Source organism: Cydia strobilella, chromosome Z, assembly GCF_947568885.1.
Source record: "Cydia strobilella chromosome Z, ilCydStro3.1, whole genome shotgun sequence".
Classification (NCBI taxonomy): Eukaryota; Metazoa; Arthropoda; class Insecta; order Lepidoptera; family Tortricidae; genus Cydia; species Cydia strobilella.
Genome location: NC_086068.1, coordinates 12,435,349 through 12,460,108, shown reverse-complemented (window position 1 = coordinate 12,460,108; position 24,760 = coordinate 12,435,349). Strand labels below are relative to the sequence as shown.

The 24,760-nt window shown below is 36.3% G+C and overlaps 1 protein-coding gene across 1 annotated transcript; it reads right to left on the bottom strand.

Moving 5' to 3' along the window:
* Window positions 1-5,129: 5,129 nt before the first annotated feature.
* On the bottom strand, window positions 5,130-18,389 carry LOC134754396 (uncharacterized). Its single transcript, XM_063690700.1, has 2 exons — window positions 18,260-18,389; window positions 5,130-6,534 (listed from the first exon to the last, which is right to left on the bottom strand). Exons 1-2 carry the CDS (start codon window positions 18,272-18,274, stop codon window positions 5,158-5,160), a joined length of 1,392 nt encoding a protein of 463 aa, XP_063546770.1. The 5' UTR covers window positions 18,275-18,389; the 3' UTR covers window positions 5,130-5,157.
* Between the last annotated feature and the right edge of the window lie 6,371 nt (window positions 18,390-24,760).

Here is a 24,760-nt window from a genome sequence, read left to right as displayed (position 1 = left end):
AAACAATTAGGCGACACTTAGAACTTATTTTATCTCCTAAAGACATAGAACGGCTGTAGAGTAGCTACATCATATTCTTATTAGCTTACAGGCTTTGGTGACATAAAGTTCTATAAAAGAAGGAGCTGTAAGATCCACAGTAGCTGTTTTGGCCGCTATAATGCATTTTAAGCAGCTAGTCAGCTCAACCTTAGCCTCTAGCCTCCTCTAGAGTAATAAGCAGCTGCAGTTTTCACTTAAGGTTCTAACTAAACAGGCAATAAAAAGTCTTTTAGAGCTCCATGTATCGCAATCGCTATACTTAACTCTCTTGTATCACTTACAGTCGAAAAGAGAAGATATGAGTCAATATTGTAGATCATGTAGTCGCAGATCAGCATTATTAAATACCTTAGTGCATCTTATACAGTTATTAGAGTCTTACTTAGGTTACAACCTAAGCCATGTTAAGATGACCGATGGCGATAAATCAATAAGCAAAACAAAAACTATAAAATAGAACGTAAATACTTAATAAAAATCGATACTTTTACTCAATATTATACCTAATGTTACTAGTCGCTTATTTTGCACCCTTTTAACTCCGAAGTACTTAATCAACGCTATTACAGCACTACTTTAGCACTCTTTTACCTCTTATTTCATCCCATAACTCTATTGTAGCGTTGTTTTGCAACCTAAATAAGGTGATAACAATATGTTCCCAATCCGGGGGTATTACGGAAACATGTTTTTTTCGGAAAATCAATAGAACCTCTGGAGTAAAGAAACGCTTATGTAGATCTCTTTTAACCCTTATATTTAGCGTCTAAATTTAGTTGGGTTATTTCGACTGAAATGCTTATTATGGTGATTTGTTTCATGTCATGGCGTTCCCAGACGCAAACGAGAGCCCGAATTGATCCGCCATTGAATGGCGCCAGTCGCCTCCCCCCTCCGCCCTCCGGAGGAAAGTGCATCCGCGAATATCCCACCCGCAACGAGCCTTGCTAATACCCAACATTAAACTATCACGCGTCACTGCACCGAAATAGAGACATTCCATTCATAAACAATGCACATCATGAATGAAATCCCATCGGACCCGCCGCATTACCGGCCAAATGAAGTACTCGAGCCGGTATTCTGGGACGCTAGCTGAAAGCGCGCTCAATCAATCAAGATAACGTCATGAAGCTATGCGAATGATCCCGCTAAAATACCAATAATGTGCCAACTCCAATTGCAATCCGAATCAATTGGTTCCGAAAATACAATGATAAATAATCATCTGGCATTCCTAAATGTAATCCCTGTTGTCGTCATTATAATAATTCACCCATGAACAACACTGTATGTAATACTTGTGAGAACACTAGGATTTTATATGAGGATGTACTAATAAAGGCTGCAGAAGACTATTTAAGTATGTAAATAGACACCGGCGACGCTAAGTCGGCACCCGCTTGGCACTCTTGACAAGTGACAACACAGGTAACAGTGGCAGAGCGTCTATAGAGCCCGATACATACACAACGACTTGCCTCATTTAAAAGATTTTAGCTGCCCTTGAATAGGCTTGATGACATTTTTTTATTAATAGTATCAGTCGACGAGGTTTGTTTTTAGGATCAAATCTCTATATGAGACCCATTGTATTAAAGCAATACAAAAGTCAGTAATAATAGTCAAAGTCTGAGAGACGTAGGTACTTCATTCGCGAAAGTAGCGAAACGCTCCTAACAAAACGATAAGTGAACATGACGTCACCGTCCAACTGAGAATAACCCATCTTAGTATGTATGGTGTGAAGTATGTTCTACCAAACATACCTTCTTATTGCTTCTTATTCTTTAGATGATTAATCCTGTATGGCAATCGTTGCCATGGTAGCAATCTTCTTATTATGAAAAACTTTCGTGTCAAATAAAACGTAAATATACTTTGTGAACAAATGGTATCATTACTTTTTCCCTTTTAAAATGTAAAAAAAAATTGAAACAAGTCCTGTATTTTTTTATCATTTCCATATTTTATTTTAATATCCACATTATTGTGATAATTTACTGATTTGGTGTCTGCTAGATTTTTTTATAAAATTCAACATGTGTCATCATCGCTGTTTCTTTCTTTAAAAAAGAAAATTAAAGCGCCATTTTGCCTTCGCTACTGATAGGTAATTAAAATTTATCTACAAAGTAAACCTAGATATACTGCTGACATATTAGAATAGTGATATATAGGAAAGGAAACAATATTAAAGACATTATAGAAATAAAGAAGGAAAGAACGAAGATAAACAATACGAAATATATGTTACATGAGAAACAAGAGAGGGCACGTGTAATGAAGTCCTCGGTAAGCTCGGCCGAATTTCACTTTCCCATGCAAACGGGACGGGACCCTGCGTCCGGACCCGGATATGTTGCACCCGGGTATGTCCTTAAACTGCGTCCGGACCCGGATATGTCCTTAAACTACGTCCAAAAAAAAGGTGTGGGCACTGTGAATGACATCTCGCTTTGTGTTGTAGGGCACAGGACAGCGGATGTCATTCCAGATCTAGAGCAGAGCCCAACTGAGGAAGTACCTCCACCTTACAGAAAACCGCAGCCAAATAACACTAGACCCTACTCATAGTGTTGTGTTCCTGCCGGTAAGTAAGGTTGCCAGAGCTCAACGAGGGAGAGGAGTGTTAGGGTCGGCAACGCGCGTGTAATATCTCCGGTGTTGCAGGCGTTCATAGGCTACGGTAACTGCTTACCATCAGGCGGGCCGTATGCTTGATTGTCACCGACGTGGTATAAAAAAAAACGGAGTTTCGTTCTCATTTTACAACTAGGTATTGGATTGTAATGAAACTTTGCACATACAATGACATGAGGTATATCTATGTCTGTAATTAGTTTTTATAGCTCTAGTCAATAAAACAAACGAAATAGAGCTAAAACAAATTTTGTATGAAAAACTTGTCCCCGGCAAGCTCGGTTCTCCATACAATCGTAGTTACGCTCTCATTTTAAAACGACTAGCTAGATTGCTCTGAAACTTTGTACTAACAATGAGATAAGGTATATCTAGGTCTGTAATTAGTTTGTGTAGCTTCAGATAAATAAAAATACAGCGAATTTAAGAGTCCCCGGCAAGCTCGGTTAATGGGGGTGTTATCGATAACTGAATTATACGTACTATACGGCACTTATCCTCTAGATGATCAACACACCACACATGGTCCAGGTGGTATTCATTCTTAGATTTATGATAATTATTTTCGTATTTTTGCGGCATGTGGGCGGTAATCTCCCAAACTTATGTCATCAACATAAATAAGCCATTTATATGTCGCGGATACTGACATTTATTAAGATAGAGCCGTTCTAATTATTCAAATTATCCTACTTTATAGAAAACACAACTAAACGGGTTAAAATAGTTCAATAATTACGTTTTTGGACATGATTATCAGTAACTTTTTAGGGATCCGTACCCTAAGGACGGAAACCGGCCAAGTGCGAGTCGGACTCGCGCACGAAGGGTTCCGTATCATTACGGAAAAAACAGCAAAAAAATCACGTTTGTTGTATGGGAGCCCCATTTAAATATTTATATTATTCTGTTTTTAGTATTTGTTGCTCTAGCGGCAACAGAAATACATCACCTGTGAAAATTTCAACTGTATAGCTATCACGGTTCATGAGATACAGCCTGGTGACAGACAGAAAGACAGACGGACAGCGGAGTCTTAGTAATAGGGTCCCGTTTTTACCCTTTGGGTACGGAACCCTAAAAACGGTCACCTCGTTTGTCGCCAAAAGTGAACACGTTGCCACTATCGGGTTAGAATATCACAAAACAGTTAACCATGACCAGTAAATCACACTTTACTTACCTACTAGAAGCTATGTGAGTTCCGAAAAATCTACCGAAAGCATCGTAAGGTACTGCGCCATGAGCAAGAGCAAAACGTCAAAATTCTCGACCACTCGCCGTACAGCCCTAATGATTTCTTTTCTTTTCCTAAAATCAAGCAATGTCTTCGTGGTTAACGGTACCGAACCCAAGAAGAGGCGGTAGACGTATACAAAACGGCCATTTGGAGCCCCAACTTCGGAGTGGAATAAGTGGTTTCAAAACTGGATCGACCGAATGAAAGTGTATTAAATTATGTATTAATCTACACATGTAAATGTTTGTCATATTTCTAGGATCGATAGCCAACTGATATTTTTATTTCCTAAAAATATTATCCTTATACTATATGCAAAGAAAAAATAATATTGTCTTCGGTTACCGCGATAGTTACTCATGAAATAAAACTATGAAAACGGATTATATCGCGTATATTGAATTTATAATACATCCCGACGTTTCGAACTCTTTACAGCGTTCGTGGTCAACGGGTGACTATTATAAATTCAATATACGCGATATAATCCGTTTTCATAGTTTTATTTCAAAGAAAAAATGTTTAAAAGGCGCCATTATTGTGACCCTTGTGACCTCATAATAGCAGTGCTGAGGGCCTACTACGAACACCGAAGTTCGCAAATTATGGGCCCCTCTGTCAGTCTAATTACGCCTTATTTAGAGTAAAAGAGAAAAAAAGATGCTCGCAATTTGCGAATTTGAGATGTTCGGTGTTCGCGGTAGGCCCTCAGTAACAAAGAAACGTGAAATGTGCAGTGCAAACTTTTCGCCGTTGTTACAATTTACGAATAGCACCTGCGTAAATTGTGTAGCCAGACTTAAGTCAGACTTAAACATAAGATAAATGTCATTACATAAATGTTTATAAAAGTACTTCCTAGGTACTTGACACATTCAATGCCGAAAACCCGACTATCGGGTATTTTATGGTTTCGTTCCCAGGCCGGACGACCCGATAGTCGTCGTGATCGTTGTATTAAGCTTTATAACTAAGACTAAATTTTTGTGGCCTGGCGCGGACGTCTTGTGTGGCTGGGTGGGAATAAATGTGTTAACTGACGATTGACTGACTGACTACAGTGATCTATCTATCTGAAGCCACTATGTTTATTATTTTAAATGTAATTATTAAATGTTTCAGCACATATTTATTAACTTTTTTAATAATGGCACCTTGCTCGTATGGATCTAATGGTAAATTAAGTTAAAAATAAAAATCCATAATATAATTTTCATGGTTTGTTTAGTTTGTTAATTGTTGCTAAATTTCGGCGTCCCATAAAATTCATGAGGAATACCCTGGTGGGAAGAAATCGCGCTCTGGCCGCCCGCAGAGGATACCGTGGACGAGAACCCGCTGTTGCTGTCGTACCCTCCGGTACCTGAACTAATCTGGATCGGGGCTGCAGTCGATCCTTGGTAACCCGCAGTAGATAATGGGTAGCCCTCGGAGCTACTTCCAAAGGATTGTGTTTGATAGCGGGAACCTGATGAGCCACTCTCGAAGGTTCCTGAATTTACTGATTGATCCACAGATCCACTGCTGGTTTCGTACTGAGATCCATATGATCCGCTTAAAGCTTGAACTGATGCTCCAGCACCGTTGCCTGTCGATGGAGAAGTTAGCACGGATTGCGGTACGTATTTGACATCTGCGATTGAATCTAGAGTACCGCTAGAGTGGAACGCACCCCCGACATTGATAGACTCTTTTCCACTGTTATATTCATTAACGATGTTGTTGATTACAGCCTGGCTGTCTTCTTTGCCCTTATATTTGATGAAGAATACCTCGGGTTTAGAAGGTGGCTTCTGTTCAATTTTCGGGACGACAATGTCTTCAGCTGCCTCTGGTTTTTTAACTAGAACGTATACAATCGTTTTCTCTTCGTTTTGTTGTTGCACAGGTACAAATTGTGTAGACCCGACAACAGGGGCTGGCGTCTTGATGAAGATGATCTTGTAATGTTTTTGAGGTGCAGGCAGGACCACTGGCTGGCGGGGTCTCGGTAACTCTGGTTCTTCAGGGGCGGCGTGAACATAGAAGTGTTTGAAGATTTGAGGTGCTTGCTGTTGCACTTGCCTATAGTATTGTTCGTAATTCGCTGAGTTAGCATGGTATTGGTTTGACGAATGGTACTGATTGAGGCCCTGAACACCTTGGAGCGACCCACTGGTTCCAAATGATCCACTAGTTTGATACTGGTTTCCAGTAGAATCTGGCCCAGCATAATTTCCTCCAGTTTGGTATCTAGTATTTTCGGTATGGTAACCCGAGCCAGTCTGGTAACCACTTCCAGGATGATATCCGGTACCAGTTTGGTAACCTGTGCCTGGTTGGAAGACGTTTCCTTGATATCCAGTACTAGCGGTTTGAACTTGGCTTGGGTATCCATTCTGCAAACCTGCAGAGGGTTGGTACACGTTCGATGTGGAACTTAAAGCCTGTCCTTTGTAAACAGAGCCCGTGTTTTGACCTGTGTAGCCAGTGTTAAAGCCACCGTTGCCGCTCGAAATGCTGTAGGATGGTGTGCCATACGAATCATACGATGTCTGTATTTTGGGCGGGCTATAATGGTAGCCGAGACCAATATCCGCTGATGCGAGCCCTGCCACAGCAAGTATTACCTGTAAAAAAAAGAAGAATAAAAACCACTATAAACTTTAGTTTTTACATTTAGTAATTTATTATCCACGATGAACTATTAATTAATTAAATTTACAAAAAAAGTCGAATCAATTATAGATGAGTATGAGGTTAGTGCGGTTTCCGGTAAGTCCGAAAGGCACGCGAGCGAGCCGCTGCATCGGATCGTTGACCACGAAGCAGCCTGTGTTGCAATGCTCTACCACGTTCCAGTAAAATGGCATCTAGTTACTCACATACCCGGTCTGATGCAACATAACCGTACTTTAAGCTAACATATTATTTTAATGCGCCCTTTAATGGCTTCTGATGTCAGATTGCATTCTTATTCTTTTTTTTTCGGTTGACAATATAATAGCTCTACGCACATATCGTGTGGTCAATGGTAAAGCCCTCACTCAGTAAAGCCTTCCATAAAAAGTGATTGGTAATTAACTCAGTGATTTTCTCAAAAGCGCGTGTAAGTAGATATTGTAATTGTAGCAACCAGTCAATTAATTCGTAAAAAGGAGATGTTATTGTGTATTATTTAGTGAGGCATATCCGGCATAGAAAGTGTGGGTGCAAGGTCAATCTCACCCACGCCCCACGCCTAATGCACGGTGTCGCGTGGATTTTTCGAAGTGCACGCGTTGCGTAAGCTCCGCGAGAGCGATGAACTTGAACGATCTAGCTTGTGTTTTCCGAGAACCACCAAGGCGTCGATGGTGTTTTGATTTCATTGTTTTAGTCACTTTTTTGTATTAGAAGCTAAGTGCTTGCATTGAAACATCATGATTGCATTAACATTTAGAGTATAATATAATTGTAGAGGCATATAATACAATAATAAGATAATAGTTATTTGTTGTACCAAAATAAGTAAATATACAATATATATATTATATTATATTTTATATTGTATATATTACAATATAAAATATAAGTAGCTGACGCGTTGAGAATGTTGAGATTGCCCATTTGATGTCATTGGTTTGGTATGCATGATTTTTTATATGTCTTATAGTCAAGATTCATAGGCAATAAAATGCAAAAAATATCGATAGAGGATATGGATTAAGGTACGGTAACCACCGTAGACTGTAAAGGGTTAGTTTCTACCTCCTTCGTTTGTCGCTGGCGCTGGCTGGCGCGTTATATATTTTTTGATTTGTTACTGGAGTCGTTTTATTTCAAACAGAGCAATGCTCGGAAGTGCATTACTGGGTTTTGAGTGTTTTGGCTATTTAAGTAGGTAGCCACTAGCCACGTTGACAATATTTATAGGTAGTATTGGGTTTGAAAAAATAAGTGACTGTTGTCAATAGACTGTCCTGGCATCCCCCCCGCACCTCCGCCCTCCACCACGTAATTTTTTTATATTATTAATCTGCAAGTAAGTTCAAGACTCTAAGCATGCGTAGGTACAGTGAGCTGCGAAATTGCATGATGGAGAAATTATGACTCAATGGATTGATAGTCGCCATGCACTTTTGCGGCTGATGGTACCTGATACGCGTGGGTAACAAGTGTAGGTAGAAAATAAGTGATTTATCCATAGTTAGGTTGAGTCCTGTAGGTTTTACGTAGCTTATTGCCAAGTAAGAAACGTACTATTACAAAATACACAATGAAACTTTCACAAGCGCTTAGAATTTTAAATAAAATAATGAAGTATCTATTTTATTTTTATATTAAGTTTAATACGAGCACATATATGTTTTGTAAATATGAGGCTACTAATCGCATCGTATGAACAATATTATTAGTACTTAGTAGGTAGATTAGGTACATCATTAGGTATATACATGTCATCAAGAAATATTACGCCACCCGCGAACTATTGTGAATATTGTGATTGTGATCGACGCAACACCTATTGTACTAAAGAGCATTTTCAATTAGGTGTTGTCACTGTCGGCCCTGTCAATATAATAAATAATAACAAAGAGGAACAGAGTTACATCTATCTTTGATAATAAGAAAAGATTGCTATTTTGTTGCTTAATGAGGGCAACCGCATTTAATTTCGCCGCTAGGGGCGCTAGTATAGATGTAGGCACAGAATAACTAATAGTACTACTCAAAAAAAAAAAAAAAAAATAGTACTACCGATGTAGGTCTTTCAAAATTCTATGTCAAATGCATAGAAAAAATGCATTCAAGCTTTTTTATCGAGAAATTTCACTCCTTATTCATAATTGTGGTAAATCTTTGTCCATCTTTAATTAATCATGGTAAACAATAGATATAGCGCAATAAATGTTAGTGGTAAAAAAAAAGTGCCAACTAAAATATAAGCAAAATTAAACAAGTCGAAAAAATGGCACATTTAGACGTTAAAATACTTTTGTGTATATTAGAACGTATTGATTTAATAAAAATAAGCATAGAAGAATTTTGAGATCTGTTTTTCTGGACCTACATCTACAATGGCACCAACTGGTGAGCACAAAAACGGTAGCCCTCATTCGTTCCTAGGTCAAATAAACTTCATAAGGTCGGGTCATCAGAGTTTTGCAGCTAGAAGTGTGGCAGAGCGACCATAAACGTCAATCATATAATTCATAATCTATAGAAATTAGAACCATAATCCATAATTATCATAAACCATTTTAAAAAAACATAGCATTTTTGGCCTCTACTCACCTTGCAACAAATTGTATAGTTGTTGTGAGTAGAGGCCATTACGCTCACATGTGAAGATGAAACGCGTACCTAGCAACAAAATAAAAGTCAGTACCTACTTTTGGTGCCTTTGTGTGTGTTGAATTATACAATAAGATTACCAGTGATCAGCACGGATGGTGCTACACCGCGGGACTGCGAGTAGAAAATGTAGAAATATTCATATGTGCCATTCTCAATCAAAAGGGTACTTATTGTCGGTTGTCAATAAGGCGCTATGTCCATATAGCTTCAATTTGAAATCAACCTTATTGACAAGCGACAATGTGGTACCTTTTGGTTGAAAATGTCACATATGAACATGAATGGATGACTTAAATGGATAGATAAAATGACTCAAATGCCGCTATCTTGTTTGAAAAAGTATTGAGTGTTATTTTAAATAAGATTTATTAAGTTTTTGAATAAGATTTCTATTCGGAATTTGCGGTGTGACACCTCCATGCTGATTACTGAAGATTACATATAGACTCAACACGCTATTAGGTGTAGGTAGGTGTAAAGGTAGATTTCATTGTAAAGGGTAAGTTTCAACCTCTTTCGTTTGCCGCCCGCGCTGGCTGGCGGAGACATTGTTACACAGAGCAAAGCTCGAAAAGGCATTAATACTGGGTTTGGAGAGTTTTGACTTTTTAACGCGACTAATGTCCCCATAAAATAATAATAATAATAAATACAATTTCTTTATTTAACCACAACTAAAAGTTACATTATAGGTAGGGAGGTACATAAATAGGTACACCAGTCTGATTTAGGTACGTAAATAAAGTAATTTAGTTGTAAAGTTATAATTACTTATGAGAAGAATGAGTCCTTTACTCCCCGTACTAGTTAAAACTGTATCACGGTGAAGTACCTAAGATTCGTCACCCGCACACATAATATTACTGCATAGGATTTATGCTATCAGAAGTTACAAAAGTCTAAGCAAAAATAAGATTAGAATAGAATCGTATACATTTATGAGACGAACAAACAATATCAGGTGGCGGTAACTTGCATTATTTCTAGCATGACGGCATCAGCATGTTGCTAAGCGTTAACTTAAACGTAAACAAGTAGAGTATGCAAACAATACAGATGCATTCCCTAATCACCAATGGATATTTACATAATAAAGTTAATACTAAACAGTTAAATTAAGCCCTCTTGAGTGTGATTGTAATTGAATGTATTTACTTACTTATTAGCTTATTATAAGCGCATTGTAATAAGCCTACTTGAATCATAAACTATGTTTATCATTATTATATTATACAGTTTGAGAGATAGATTTTTTTGGACCTTAGTGAAAAAGCAGACTTCGATGCGGGAATAGTATAGACGTGAAGTAGGGTGGTCTGGAAGGTTTTTATGTTCAGCTAGGATTAGCCTTTTACAAACGATTGTCTTATATCTTTATAAATGGACTGTGTCAGATATCTAAAGGGTTTGAACGTCATAACTTTGAGAACAGCACGCTGAGTGCGCTCAAGTGTTATTATATACCTACGAGTATAGTACATTTCGATGCTAGTGCGGAAAGTATGTCATTACTTTACGAGTACCGAGATATCTTGGCATGAGCCGTAGGCGAGTGACAAGACTCGGAACGAGTGAAGTATGACATTTCCGCACGTGTATCGAACGACGTTTTTTAATACAGTTGCGAAAAAATAAGAAAAACCAAGTAAGGAATTCGAAACTTTTTATATTATTAATTCTGTGACATCATTGACATTGACATTATAAAAAGGTGTTTTTTTGGTTTTATTCGACGAATGGATTTTGTTATTATTATTAATAATAATAATAAATAATAAAATCATTTATTTCGACCAACTTAGGATCATATCACATTACATTGGGACATACACCATTGAACCCACTTCAATGAAAGATTTTTTTTTTTCAAATGCATGTTCTATAAGACAGAAACAATTGTAAATATAAAACATTGTACTATTATTACCTAAATATCGTTATTTACGATTATTTGTGTATCTTATATTTATAAAAACAATATCGAATGTTGCCTTTGGAAACTTAAAACATTCTTGCAGTATGAAAAAGCGCCTCTTCTTTGACAGGTGTTCCGTTCCATTCAGACCACTTATTAAGAACGGTTTTTCAACATTAAAAAATAAACGTGTTATAATACTTATAATGATGAAGAGGTGAAAATATGAAATATGCATATTTTTCGTATTCTTACATAAACAGTAGTAACGTTACATAAAAAATGTTGATTACGACGTTTAAAGGGAACTAATATAAACACTCATCAATAAGTAGTCATGAATTGGAACAAGTATAAATTTAAAAAAATTGGAATAGTAAAAAGCAGTAGTTAGCGAAACCCAACTTTCCGCACGCTAAACAGCCACGAAAAGTAGCACTTTTTGAGCAACTGTATTAAAAATTTAGTTTTTGCAGCACCTTCCCATGCCGTGATGCAATAGTTGCAATTGATTGACAAAGTTGGCGCATAGTGTATGGTGGTTAACAACTTAACATCACAAATATGTAGGAGATTCCTAAAAATAATATGCCTATTCCAATTCAGGGTTTTGTTTAACTCAATTCCTAAGTATTCTACAAAATAATAATACCAAGTCACACGTTCAAGGAAGTTTGCCTCCACTTTGATGTTGTGAACCCATAGTGGAAGCACGCCGGACTCCTGTAAAAAAGTTTCATGACTCCACATCGGGGGCACCCGGACAGGAAACGTGTTAAGTAGGTGTTGCTGCTGTGAGGAGGGGCGCGCGATTTTACAGTCTGGCAAAAAAGAGTAGAAATGAAAAAGTGGCAACACTGTAGTGTCGTCCCTTTCAAATCAATCTAATAAAAACGGGACGACACTACAGTTTTGCCCTTTTTTAATTTCTACTCTTTTTTGCCAGACTGTAAATCATCGTTCACTTGTTCTGGAACCCACAATTTTAACTTTCCTGAAAGTGGTTGGTCCCAACTACAAATGTGCAAGTTGCGGAAAGTTTCCAAAAAGCTGGAAAAGTTCATGGAAATTTTAGAAAAAAATATTAGAAACTTTTATTTTAGAAATGGAAAATTTCGATTCCTATACAAAAATATGAGTAGTTTCCGAAATGTTTAAGAAGTAAATTAATAGGGCAAGATAGAATAATGTGGGCCATAACAGTCACCAATGCAAGGATTGATGATTCACGGCTCATCTTAGTCGCAGTAAAGTTATTTTAGTTGATTATTCAAAAGTTCCAAACATAAACAAAATCCTTACTAACAACTTAAATGTCAAGTTCATCGGCTGTGACCTATCCGCATGCGCATGCACTGATGATGCAAACATTATGTCACAGCGTTTATCATTTTCCAGGGCCCTTCCAATTAGCTTCATGTCAATTTTAAAACACAGGTTTATATGGTAAAGTAAGAATAATAACAATAACTATTTGGTTAATATAAAGTGGCTGCAGAATTGATATGATTTAGTCTAACAGCTAATTTACCTGTACATACATTTCGTCAAATATTGCCTATACGCACAACGTAAAAACTCGAGTGAGCTGAGCCTGTCTTGAATATTTCGGCTAAGAGAGATACCGGTATACATACAGGGCGTTTTTTAACGAGGAAGAGTAGGGTGATGGCACCAGTATTTGACAAATAGAATAAACATTAATAAATTACTTGCCAATCTAGTTTATGTGTCAAAGAATAAATGATAAGTACAATAGGCTACTCGTACTTATAGATGACAAGCTTTTTTTATTTTATTAAAAAAATTAAAAAATAAACGTCATCTATAAGCAGCCTATTGTACTTACCATTTATTCTTTTTATTAATGGTGTCAGTCGATCAGGTTTGTTTTGAGGATCAAATGTCTATATAATAGGACAGTCAAAGTCTGACAATAAACGCCCCTAACAAAACGGTTGACGTCACGGTTACTTGATGAAGCCGCCTTGAAGTTGGGAAACAAGAAAATTGCGAGTATCGGTAAAATATTGCGTTAATGTATATAGTTACAATACAATCTATTTTTTAATAATATGTTTAATGAATCGAATGGTACTAATATTATTTTCCTTTTTGGAAGGTAAAAAAATAATTGAATCTTAGAGGTTTTGGTATAGTTTGACCAGGGACTGTCTCATTTCAAACTTCGATAGAGAGAATAATACTGTAAAGAGTAGAGACATAGATATGTAGAGAGAACGAAACGCTAGTACTAGCACCTAAAAGAATGGGATGACTATAGTTTTTCTTCTTCTTATTTACTGACAAATTGAGTTTGCCAGACTATTTTTTTTTTCACATAAAATTTATTGAAATAAATTTTTAATTTTCTATGTATCTATTTAACTACATTTTGTTATAAAATTTAATGATAATTTTATGATTCGATATTTTCTTCTTAGTTGGTTATGTATTTATTTGCAACAGTCAATTTATAACTGTAATTTTCAAATAAAGAACAATACTGTTGTGTAAGTAATTTAAGGCCGTTCCCTGATCCAGAAGGCGAAAAATCTCCTTATATGATCATATATTTTTCTAAGAGACGTTGATATTCGTAGACGTGGAAAGTTTTTAATTATATGTGACATTTTCAACCAAAAGGTACCACATTGTCGCTTGTCAATAGGGTTGATTTCAAATTGAAGCTATATTATAGACATAGCGCCTTATTGACAACCGACAATAAGTACCCTTTTGATTGAGAATGGCACATATTATCTTTAATAACACAGCTTCCGATACACGAATTATGACACTTCGCTCGATACAATTAATTCCCAAAGTAACCTCTAACTCGGACTTTTAATCAAACTTTACTCAGTTATTTATTATGTGACACTATACAAACAAACTGTGAAAAAAAAACAATCTTAACAAATAGCAATTTGACAAATTTCGAATTTCGAATATTGTAAGGCAAAGTTTTTTAAATAAATAAAACCCGACAAAATTCGATCAAAATTGACACTTGGCGCGCATTGTCTTTCCCTTTCTTTCTTGCGATAAGTGACAGGTGATAGCGGCAAACCGATGGAACGGCCTTAAATATTGCACTAGAAACTTATGATTTATTTAAAATGTTGTTCGTGGTCGGTGTCAAACAATGCGCCAATTTTTTGTTACCTACTTTCTACCTACCCTACGTCAGAAAACACGGTTTAATAATATAATCAGAATTTTTGAAACACTAAGATATGCATCGTGCAAAATTAGGTAAATTACGTGGGTTGCTAGATACTTATGTTATCCGGAATGGGCCACTTACAGGAACAATATTAAAAATATATATACAACATAAAAAAATTAACTCTTTGTAAGTCAGTTGTAAGTAGAATACAATAATTTGTTTCATATGTCTATCAATAGGTTTTACATTGTAGCGTCATTCTAAAAATAGCTTGTTTCATCTTCAACGTGCTTTTACTTGTGAAAATTTTTGTGCGATGATATTTTACGATTTTCGGCGTTGATTAACTCAAAAACAATGCATGGATCGACTTTTTCCGACTTTAGGGGAGGAAGTTCCATCGAAGATCAATGTGTATCAATCAATACATCGCGAACAAGCCGTTTTTGCGTACATAATGCACGTTATGTATAACAAAATCAAAATGGAAAAAAATGCTATGGTTTCAACATATAAAAAAGTATTTCGTTCATCTTGGCGTACAAATAAAAAAAAATGTATATAACTATAGTTTTGTTATTTTTTTGCTTTGCCAGATACATAAGTAGCAACCCTCGTTTTATTTCATTTTTTCAATATTGCTTGTTTAAACATATTGTTGAGTACTTAATATTCGATTTTATGGATATTTTGTACGACAGACGAGTGTAAGACCTAATGTTTCTTAGAGAAATGTTATCATTAACATTAATTGTATCGACTAGTAACTAGAGTAAAATAGAGGATACATATTTTGGAATTTTTTGTCGGTTTCGGGCGAGACAAGCGAATTCAAAAAAATCTATGAAAGCAATTTTGTTTCTTTTTAAAATTAAAGAAGGTTTCCTTTAAGTAAAATGAGCTAACTTAGGGTTTTAAGGTACCTACTTTTCCTCCAGGGCCCCTAATTTTTTTTAACTGATCAACGCAGAGCCGAAACTACAAAAGATAGAAAGTTGAAATTTGCACACCAGGTTGCATTTATAAAGTGTACAATAGATAAGAAGCGACTGAGATATTCAACCCCTAAGGGGGTTAAAAAGGGGATGAAAGTTTGTATGGAGTTCAAACTTATTTTTTGAGTGCGGGGCTTGAAACGTTGTATATTGAGCATATTATTAGAATAGAAGAAAAGTAATTTCAACGTTTTTAAAAATTCATCTCTTAAAAAGGGTTAAAAAGGGGTTGAAAGTTTGAATCCATTACAAATGCCCTGAAACTTCTTAGAAAGACATAATATCCGATTACAAAAAAAAGTTATTCCAACATATTCATCCCCTTTTAAGACCCCTTAGGGTTTGAAAAGGGGATGACAAGTTTGTATGGGGTTCAAGTTTTATTTTGAGCTAGGAACTTGAAACTTTGTAAATGGATATTTTATTAAAATAGAAGATAACCATTTTCAGCGTTTTTGAAAGTTCATCCCCCAAGGTAGTGAAAAAGGGGTATTAAAATTTGTATGGAGCACAAACACTTTTTTGAGTACAGGACTTGAAACTTTGTATACTTAAAGGTATATTATTAGAATTCAAGAAAAATAATTTCGTTTTCATAAATTTATCCCCTAAAAAGGTGAAAAAGGGGTTGAAAGTTTGTATGGAGGTCAAACATTTTTTTGAGTGCGGGACTTGAATCTTTGTATAAAGGCATATTATGCAAAGATTGAAGTCCCGCACTCAAAAAAATGTTTGACTTCTATTATTATTAGAATACAAAAAAGTTATTTCAGCGTTTTAAAAATTCTTCCCCTAAAATGGTTAAAAAGGGGTTGATAGTTTGCATGATGTTTAAAATTTAATTTAAGCTAGAAACTTCAAACTTCGTAAATAGGTACTTCATTAAAATAGATGAAACCTGTTTTCAGCGTTTTTGAAAATTCATCCCCCAAGGTGGTGGAAAATGGGTTGAAATTTTGTATGGAAATCAAACATTTTTGTGAGTGCGGGACTTGGATCTATGTTTGAATTTTTTAAAACGCTGAAATTACTCTTCTAGTTTTCTAAAAATATAGAAAACAAGAAAAGTAATTTCAGCGTTTTAAAAAATTCATCCCCTAAAAGCGGTTGGGTTAAATAGGGGTTGGGAGTTTGAATCCATTACAAATGCTTTAAAACTTTTTAGAACGGCATAATATACAGGATTGAGAGGGATTATATCGAGAACAATTTTTTTTAGTTAGGGGCTTGAATTGAAACTTCGTAGGGTGTGACAGTCAAATCTTTATGCGTTGTATAAGTTATCATTGACAAATGATTAACCGTCCCTACTGCTATCTTATGCTGCATAATGTTCTATGCCCATGTAGAATAAATAACCACCAACATACAAAGTACGAAGTCGCGGGCAACAGCTAGTAAGCTATAAATATCAACACGGAATTGATTTAGCATAGCTAGACAAATATTCAAATCGCCATAAGCATATCATTAGTTTCGCGACTGCCGTCATGATATCACCATTTTGATGTAAAATTAAAAACTGGTTGTGATCCGATTCATTGCCCTTATAGCTGGAATTATACATTTTGGTTTTTTATTGATTACCTAATTTGTAAGAGATTAGGGAATTGCGATAAAAGCATGATGTTTATGAGACAAATGGTTTAAACGATAGATTGAATATGATTTTTTAATAAGTATTAATATCGGTACTTCTATCTGAGCACTTCACTACCTACATTTCCGCAATTCGTCGACTAGCGCAGCGCCAATTTTGCATGTACCTACTTAACTACCTATTATAAACAAGAGGGACTTTAGCTAAGTTGTTTTACGATGGTAACTAACTACAAAGCGAGGAATTTACTGATGTATGTATATTATCTATTATATAAATATTGTATATCTATGTAAATAGTGCTCTGTGAGCTGTAGACCTCGTGAACCCCCAGAAATCTGCCATTTTAAAAAACTTCTAAAAACTGAATTGACAACAAATACCTGCTCACAATATTTGACAAGAATCGGTTTTATACACCTAGCGTACAACTGGACATAACAATTGAAAGCTTCTTTTATACATGTAGCGTACAACTGGACATAACAATTGAAAGCTTCTTTTATACATGTAGCGTACAACTGGACATAACAATTGAAAGCTTCTTTTATACATGTAGCGTACAACTGGACATAACAATTGAAAGCTTCTTTTATACATGTAGCGTACAACTGGACATAACAATTGAAAGCTTCTTTTTCACAAGCTGAAACGGAGACGCTTCGCTCGCTGGTTGTGTAACTGCTACAAGACGCGCCAAGTGTTTCAGCATTCTTGCATGTAATGTTTCAGACCAGTTTCATAATATTACTCTTTACAATGTGTAACACCATTTACTTGATAAAATAAACACTTCCATTGATTGTAGTACCTACTATTGCCATAGATGCTTATATATATTTATAATTTGTCTCGTACGGTTTAACTTGTCACTAGACGTGCGTGTATTTTATGACAGTCACATATTTTGCGTTTTTGAACTTTAAGCCGGTCATATTTTTTTTTACTTGAGTTTTTCTGTAGATAATACTACACGTTCTATAGGTAGGTACACATTTTAGAGTTATAGTTTGTCAAAGGACTGTCTCATTTCAAACATAGACAGATATAATCATACTATCTTGGTCTTACACTAGTACTAGCACCCAAAAAAAAAGGATGAGTATAGTTTTTTTGGTTCTTATTTACTGCCAATTTGGTTTGACCAACTATAATTAACTTACTTAATATTGCAACTGTAGTAAAACTGTATGTTTGTTTAAAGAGAAACAATAAGAAACCTTCACCGTAAGCAATAATCCTGAAACCATTTTCATGTCATCACTAAAATAAAATAACTTCCTTTTGGTAGTCGGTGAAAGTTCCGTGAGCCAAGTAAACAAAAGTTACGTACCACGATTGTTTTCATTGTGAGGCGGTAGTCACTACGGCCCCCAAAACTGGCGATGCGTGTAGTGTCGCCGGGTCCGGTGGCAGGGCGCTTATATACCGGGGATCCACCGTGCACCGGTGGTCCGCGACGCGCTGACCGCCGACCAAGGTTATGTCAACGGGTTCAAGCTATCGGCCACTCAAAAGCTCCGAGACATTGTTATAGAAAAAGAGTGAAATACTCGTTTGTGTAGTCGATTTCCGTTGCTATTCGTTACTATATGATATACAGACAGACGGTCAGACGCATATGTATTTATCACTCCGCTCTCGATATTTTAATATGAGTTGTCATGGAATACACGACATTATTAATATGTAGGTACTCATCCAAGTAAACTGAAAAGCCAATAGCATTTCCTTTTCGCTTTGCGGCAGCGGGGTAAAAATCATAACGAAACAAGACACTCGTAAGCCTCCTCAAGTAAATATGTAATAAACCTACCTATATAATAAATACTAGTAAAATGATTCCAAGCAATAAAATATTGCTTTTGAATACACGGTGTTCTTTCTTAAAGAAACCGTTATTCTAATTAACTCCATTTTGGAGATAACAATGATTTATTTTTATCTTATAAGGCCCCCACCACTTGCCTAGGGCCTGTTTACATATTGATTAGTGTTTAGTATGAGTTTATACATTTGGAACTAAACTCAAGTACTATCTCGGACGATCGATATTCGAAATGTCCTTGATAGGACAGGTAATATGTCATAGTTTTCAATTGTTTGGTTGATTGAAATTTAATGTCCGTGTTACAACACGTTATTAGAGTTAGTCCAAGAAAAGTCTGCAATGATTTTGATACACGACATTATTAATATGTAGGTACTCATCCAAGTAAACTGAAAAGCCAATAGCATTGCACCTACGCAGTGCAAGTGTTATTTATACGACATAATTTCATAGAAGTTTTAACGTTTAAAATAATATTTGCACTGCGTGTGCTATCTGTTGCAGACTTGTGTTGGTCTAACTCTATAATTACTAATTATAAAAACTACACCCACACACATATACATATATATATGTGTAGTAACTTTTTTTTAAATATGTCACTAATTCATACGAACCAAGTAGGTTATAAGTAAAGCACTAGTATTAAAGTCAAGATATTATATAGTTGGTCAAGCAAATCTTGTCAGTAGAAAAAGGCGCGAAATTCAAATTTTCTATGGGACGATAACCCTTCGCGCTTACATTTTTTAAATTTGCCGCCTTTTTCTATTGACAAGATTTGCTTGACCAACTATAAATGCATTTTACCTTTAAAATACTGACGTTTATTGGTTATGTTTAGAAAAATTAGTCTTATTTATAAATATTTAATTTGATTAATTTAGGTAATAGCCGTGACTGGGTCTGTCTGTGCCTTCGATGCCTAAACTGTCAAAAAATTACAATATGGGGGATGAATGTTTGAAATTAATGTCACCGCGTATTTAAGAATCATTTCGCTTAAAATTTTGTTTTTTCTTCGCAAGTGTGATGAAAAAAATTGTGTGTAACTCCAGGGGTAAGAATATTGCAAACTTGAGTCTAATTCACTCCAGCCTGCAGCTGTCGTGAATGAACACTCTCGTTTACAATATTTCACTTGCACAATGAATGTACTAGAAGACAGACTGCGTGGTTACCTGGTTACTCCAGGGGCCATAGGCCAGCCCAAGATGGCATTTTAATCGAAAAGTAATAAAGCATAACAAAAATATACAATCTTTATTGCATTTTTATAGAGGCTACTTTATTCACAGTCGGTTAAAAACACCTCATTTATCATAACGAAAGGTACATACATTCGAAAAGGCACTTACATACAATACATTGCTAATAAAAATTATAACTCTTCCTTTCGGCCTTACCGCAGTTCGATAAAAGTATACAGCGAGCTGCCATATTGCATGGACACATTATGCATGATTAATTTTTCAACATTTTGTTGGCGTTATAATAGTTATTTGTTATACAAGGGTGCAAAGTTGTATTTTACCCGCGAGTGTAGAATTGAAACACGAGCAAGAGAAAGGATTCTATAGGTGAACCACGAGCGAAGCGAGTGGTTCTAAAATAGAATCCTGAGCGTAGCGAGTGTTTCAACACACGAGAAGTAAAATACATTTGCGCCCGTGTGTAACACAAAACTTTTCACCTCACTATAGCGAGGAAAGTGCAACATCCACAGGCGTTAGATCATCTTCATCACTGGAATCACTCATTTCTTTACGATATTATAACAGAAAACTCTGGAAGTTGTGTATTTTTACGCGAGTCGGCGAGAAAAGGTTTTAAGTAAAAAAATTGTTGACAATGTTGACATTTCTGATGTATGAAATGTCAACGATGCGTTTTGAAATTGCATCGACTCAACTTGTGCGTTCAGAATTATATTAAAGATCATTATAAAGAAACAAACGTTTCTTATGGAATTTTAAGGTTTATGACTTAAAATCATTAAATAAAGCTAAATTTGGTATTTTTTATTAGATTCTCAAACCATTTATTTAATGATAATTAATATCGAACGAACCATTATCATGAGCGTTTTACGTTTTGTTATCTGTCAAGCTACTTAAACACGCTCGATCCAAGGTCAAATTACTTTCCCCATTAGTGGATAAAACGCGTTTTCCCCGCTTGTATTGAAGGATAAACGACAACTTTCCGAGCTAGTGAGGGGAAAATGTTTTATTTTCAAGGCAAATTGCAACTTTTTACTTAGTATGTTTTACATTCACAGAAATGTAAATTTACTACTTATAAAAAAAAAATGTTTATAAATACATAAGTAGATACTATTTGCATGTTATGTTACCTGTACCTGCTATGCAGTTAAATGTAAAAAAAAAAACGTATTGTTATGTTAAATTGCATGAAATAAAAGGCTATTATTATTATTATTATTATTTGTATCTCGTATAAACTCACGGGTATATACATCCCGGTCATTTGATAGGCGTGCGTGGGGATACAGATCCAACACGTAGAAGCCCTTTGGAGAAGTTTGCTGTTATGTAATACACCTGCTAGAACCCATTCACGGGTACAAATAGATACCCGTAAATCGGTCCCAACAGGCGTAGGGGCTATTATAAATACAGTGGAAAAGAGTGCCGGTTATGGTATTGAAGTTTGGCTGGTCAAAAGATTGGGCTATTGCTGAGAGGTCCGGACACCTGCCATAACAATGTCTGTACACGTTATCGAGGCAGGTGGTGACTCGCCGCCGACTAGATGGGCCCCTGAAACTGCCGTCGTGAAGACGACCAGGAGCAACACCGGTGTGAGCGGCTCAGGGGTGTCGAGAGGTGTGCCCCGCTTTCTACCCAGTGGCTGTTACCAGCCACTGTGCCAACTCGCGTCTTATGCATCTTTCACTTCCTCCCCTGGAGCATATAGCTCTAGCGACTCCTCTCTGGACGGCCAATGAAGGCAAGCCAGAGCTGAGAGTCCTGCAGGTCCCCTTGGGGTCCACTCCGACCGATGAAGACACGCCGGAGACGGAGACCCTGACCGACTCTCGGGAGCACTCGGGTCCGTGGGGTCGTTACTCCCCAACAGCTCGCCACAAGCTGCCCTGCGGGCTTATTATTATTATTATTTACATTCACAGAACTACTCGTAACTGTAAGCCGACGGTTACTCGTATTTGTTTTACAAGGGGGCAAAGTTGTTGTTTAACCTCTCGTGCCAATATTGGAACACGAGCAAGCGAAAGATTCCAAAATTGAACCACGAGCGTAGCGAGTGGTTAGAAAACTGGAATCTTGAGCGTTGCGAGGGTTTTAAGACACAAGGGTTTAATAAATTTTGCCACCGAGTGAAACACAAAATTATTCACCATATACCAAATACCAACACAAGGAAAATACTAACTGTAAAATATCAAACAAAATCAAAGCAAATCGATTAAAAATTAATGTTATTAATTATTTATCATTCAAAATCGTCATTTAAAAGTCAACTCCACCGGGAAATACAAGAAAACAACTCAAAATTTGCATTTGATTATTTTGTCTCAAACGTGAAAAAAACGCAACTTTCTTATCAGTTTTTGAACAATCAAGAGAGCCTTTACCAGCTGGTGTGGTAAAAATATTTTACAAAAGATTGTCAAGGTATTGTCAATAGTCACTTGGTTTTTCTGTTCAACTAACGTAGGTATTAATATTATTGGCAGCTCGTAATAGACCGCGGGCCAGGAACAGATTTCCATGACCATTCGCCTCCCGGGCGAAAACCCGTATAATGATTAACGGCTATGTATGATGAACCTTCGTGGACGTCAGCTGCCGCTCCGTTGGTGGGTTGAGGAATGGCAGCCTCCGAAACACGTAAAAAAATTGTCATCGCCTCCCGCTTGATACTTCGTCAGATGATAGTTTAGATGCTACTTATTGTGAATAAATAAATCGTCAGCCGGTTGTATCGCGGTGAAAAGAACGTCAGCTGGTGGCCTGAACCATGTAAAAAATAAGCGCTTTACCTGTTTATAATAGTAACTCATGAAACTTACTTTGCTTGTAGCAATTAATCAGGGTTTCAATAACTTTGCGGATATAAAATGGTAGTGTGCGTATTTTTTACATAATGTGGACAGCTGACGGTTTTTCCACCGCGATAAACCGGCTGAAGGTTTTTTAAATTAAAAATAGCATCTAAACTATCATCTGACACAATATCAATCGGGAGATGACCAAAAAAAAAATGGTCAATCAACAACTGACGGTCTTTTTCCACCGCGATACAACCGGCTGACTATTTTTTTAATTCATGATAGCATCTAAACTATCACCTGACAAAGTATCAGACGGGAGGCGATCGATATCTGACGATATATAGCAGGTTGTTATTACGTAACCTCACAGGACTGCGATTAAGTGCCTGTTACAGTTGTAAGATGTATCTACGGATATTTACAACACATTCGTGCGTCAATGGATCGTTCTTCGAATGAATGACTGAATGGAATGGTAATGCACGACGCTCATTCAGTTTCGCAGTCTCATTAATTCGATTGCGCTTTTAAAGTTTTTTACAGCACGTTAATCTTTTTCTGATGGAGATGTTACAAAAATAATTCAAGTGTTAATGCATGCAAAAGTTGGCGTAAGCAGAATTAATGTCAATCACCAATAAAGTCAATTAATTATAGTTGGTCAAACCAATTTGTCAGTCAGTAACAACCAGGAAAATTATATTCATCCCTTTCTTTTGGGCGCTAGTACTAGTGTAAGAAAAAGATGGTATGATTCTTTCTGTATGTTTGAAAGTGACAGTCCTTTGACAAACTATAGATATCAAATATACACAGGTTCCACGCGATTTGTCACGCGAACGCTTTATGTGGGTAGTTAATGCCAAAATATTCCTTAATTTCATGACAAGCAAAGCATATTAAATAAGGCCCATTAAAATTAAAGTAGAAAAAGACTAGTTACTTATGATAATTAAATTATGGGTGTTAGTAACAATTAAAATTTCATTCTGTATATGTATCTGCATATTTGTTATTTGTAACCGGTAGATAACAATTTTTTACTCATAAAGAAGATCACGAATGTGATTTGCATACGATGATGCGTTGAATACCGTCACTCCGATTATAAATAAGTACTAAATATCGAAGTTTATCCGTCTTTGTGTGCAATTATTTGCTACATAAACCGCAGAAACTAAGCGTTTTGACTCAATAATCGCCTCAGTGATGAAAATGTCTACTTCACCATCGTAATCCAAAGTAGAGGATCAAACTACGTCAACAGTACCTATTGTACTTTACTCTGGTCAAAAGTAGTCTTTAGGTACTTACGTACTACCTGAATGAGCATCTGAGCAAATCAAATAGCTACTTACATATTACTATTTATTTTGTTTCTAGGCAACTTAGGGACTTAAAACATCTATCACCTCCGCCTTCGCCATAAACTTTGTTTATTTTGTGGCTCTCTCTGGTCGAACATATTTTGTTAGATATCACTTTTTACTGATTGTAGACTGAAATATTGTTACAAAATGTTTATTATTATTAGCATAAAATGTCCTATAAACTGCCTTCCGGATCAAAAGTTTGTAGGATTCTTGAATATTTTGCAATTGTCTGTAAATTGGAGTGAGCCAAATAAAACAAAAATGCTATTACATATATGATAATTTATATAGGTAGGTATATACTTCATTGATCAAAAGGTAAGGAGTTCCGCAAGCAAATTATTAGTTTGAACTTCATCATTAGTTTCGGATATATATATATATATATTTTTATACTACGTCGGTGGCAAACAAGCATACGGCCCGCCTGATGTTAAGCAGTCTCCGTAGCATATGTACGCCTGCAACTCCAAAGGAGTTACATGCGCGTTGCCGACCCTAACACTCCTCTCCCTCGTTGAGCTCTGGCAACCTTACTCTCCGGCAGGAACACAACACTATGAGTAGGGTCTAGTGTTATTTGGCTGCGGT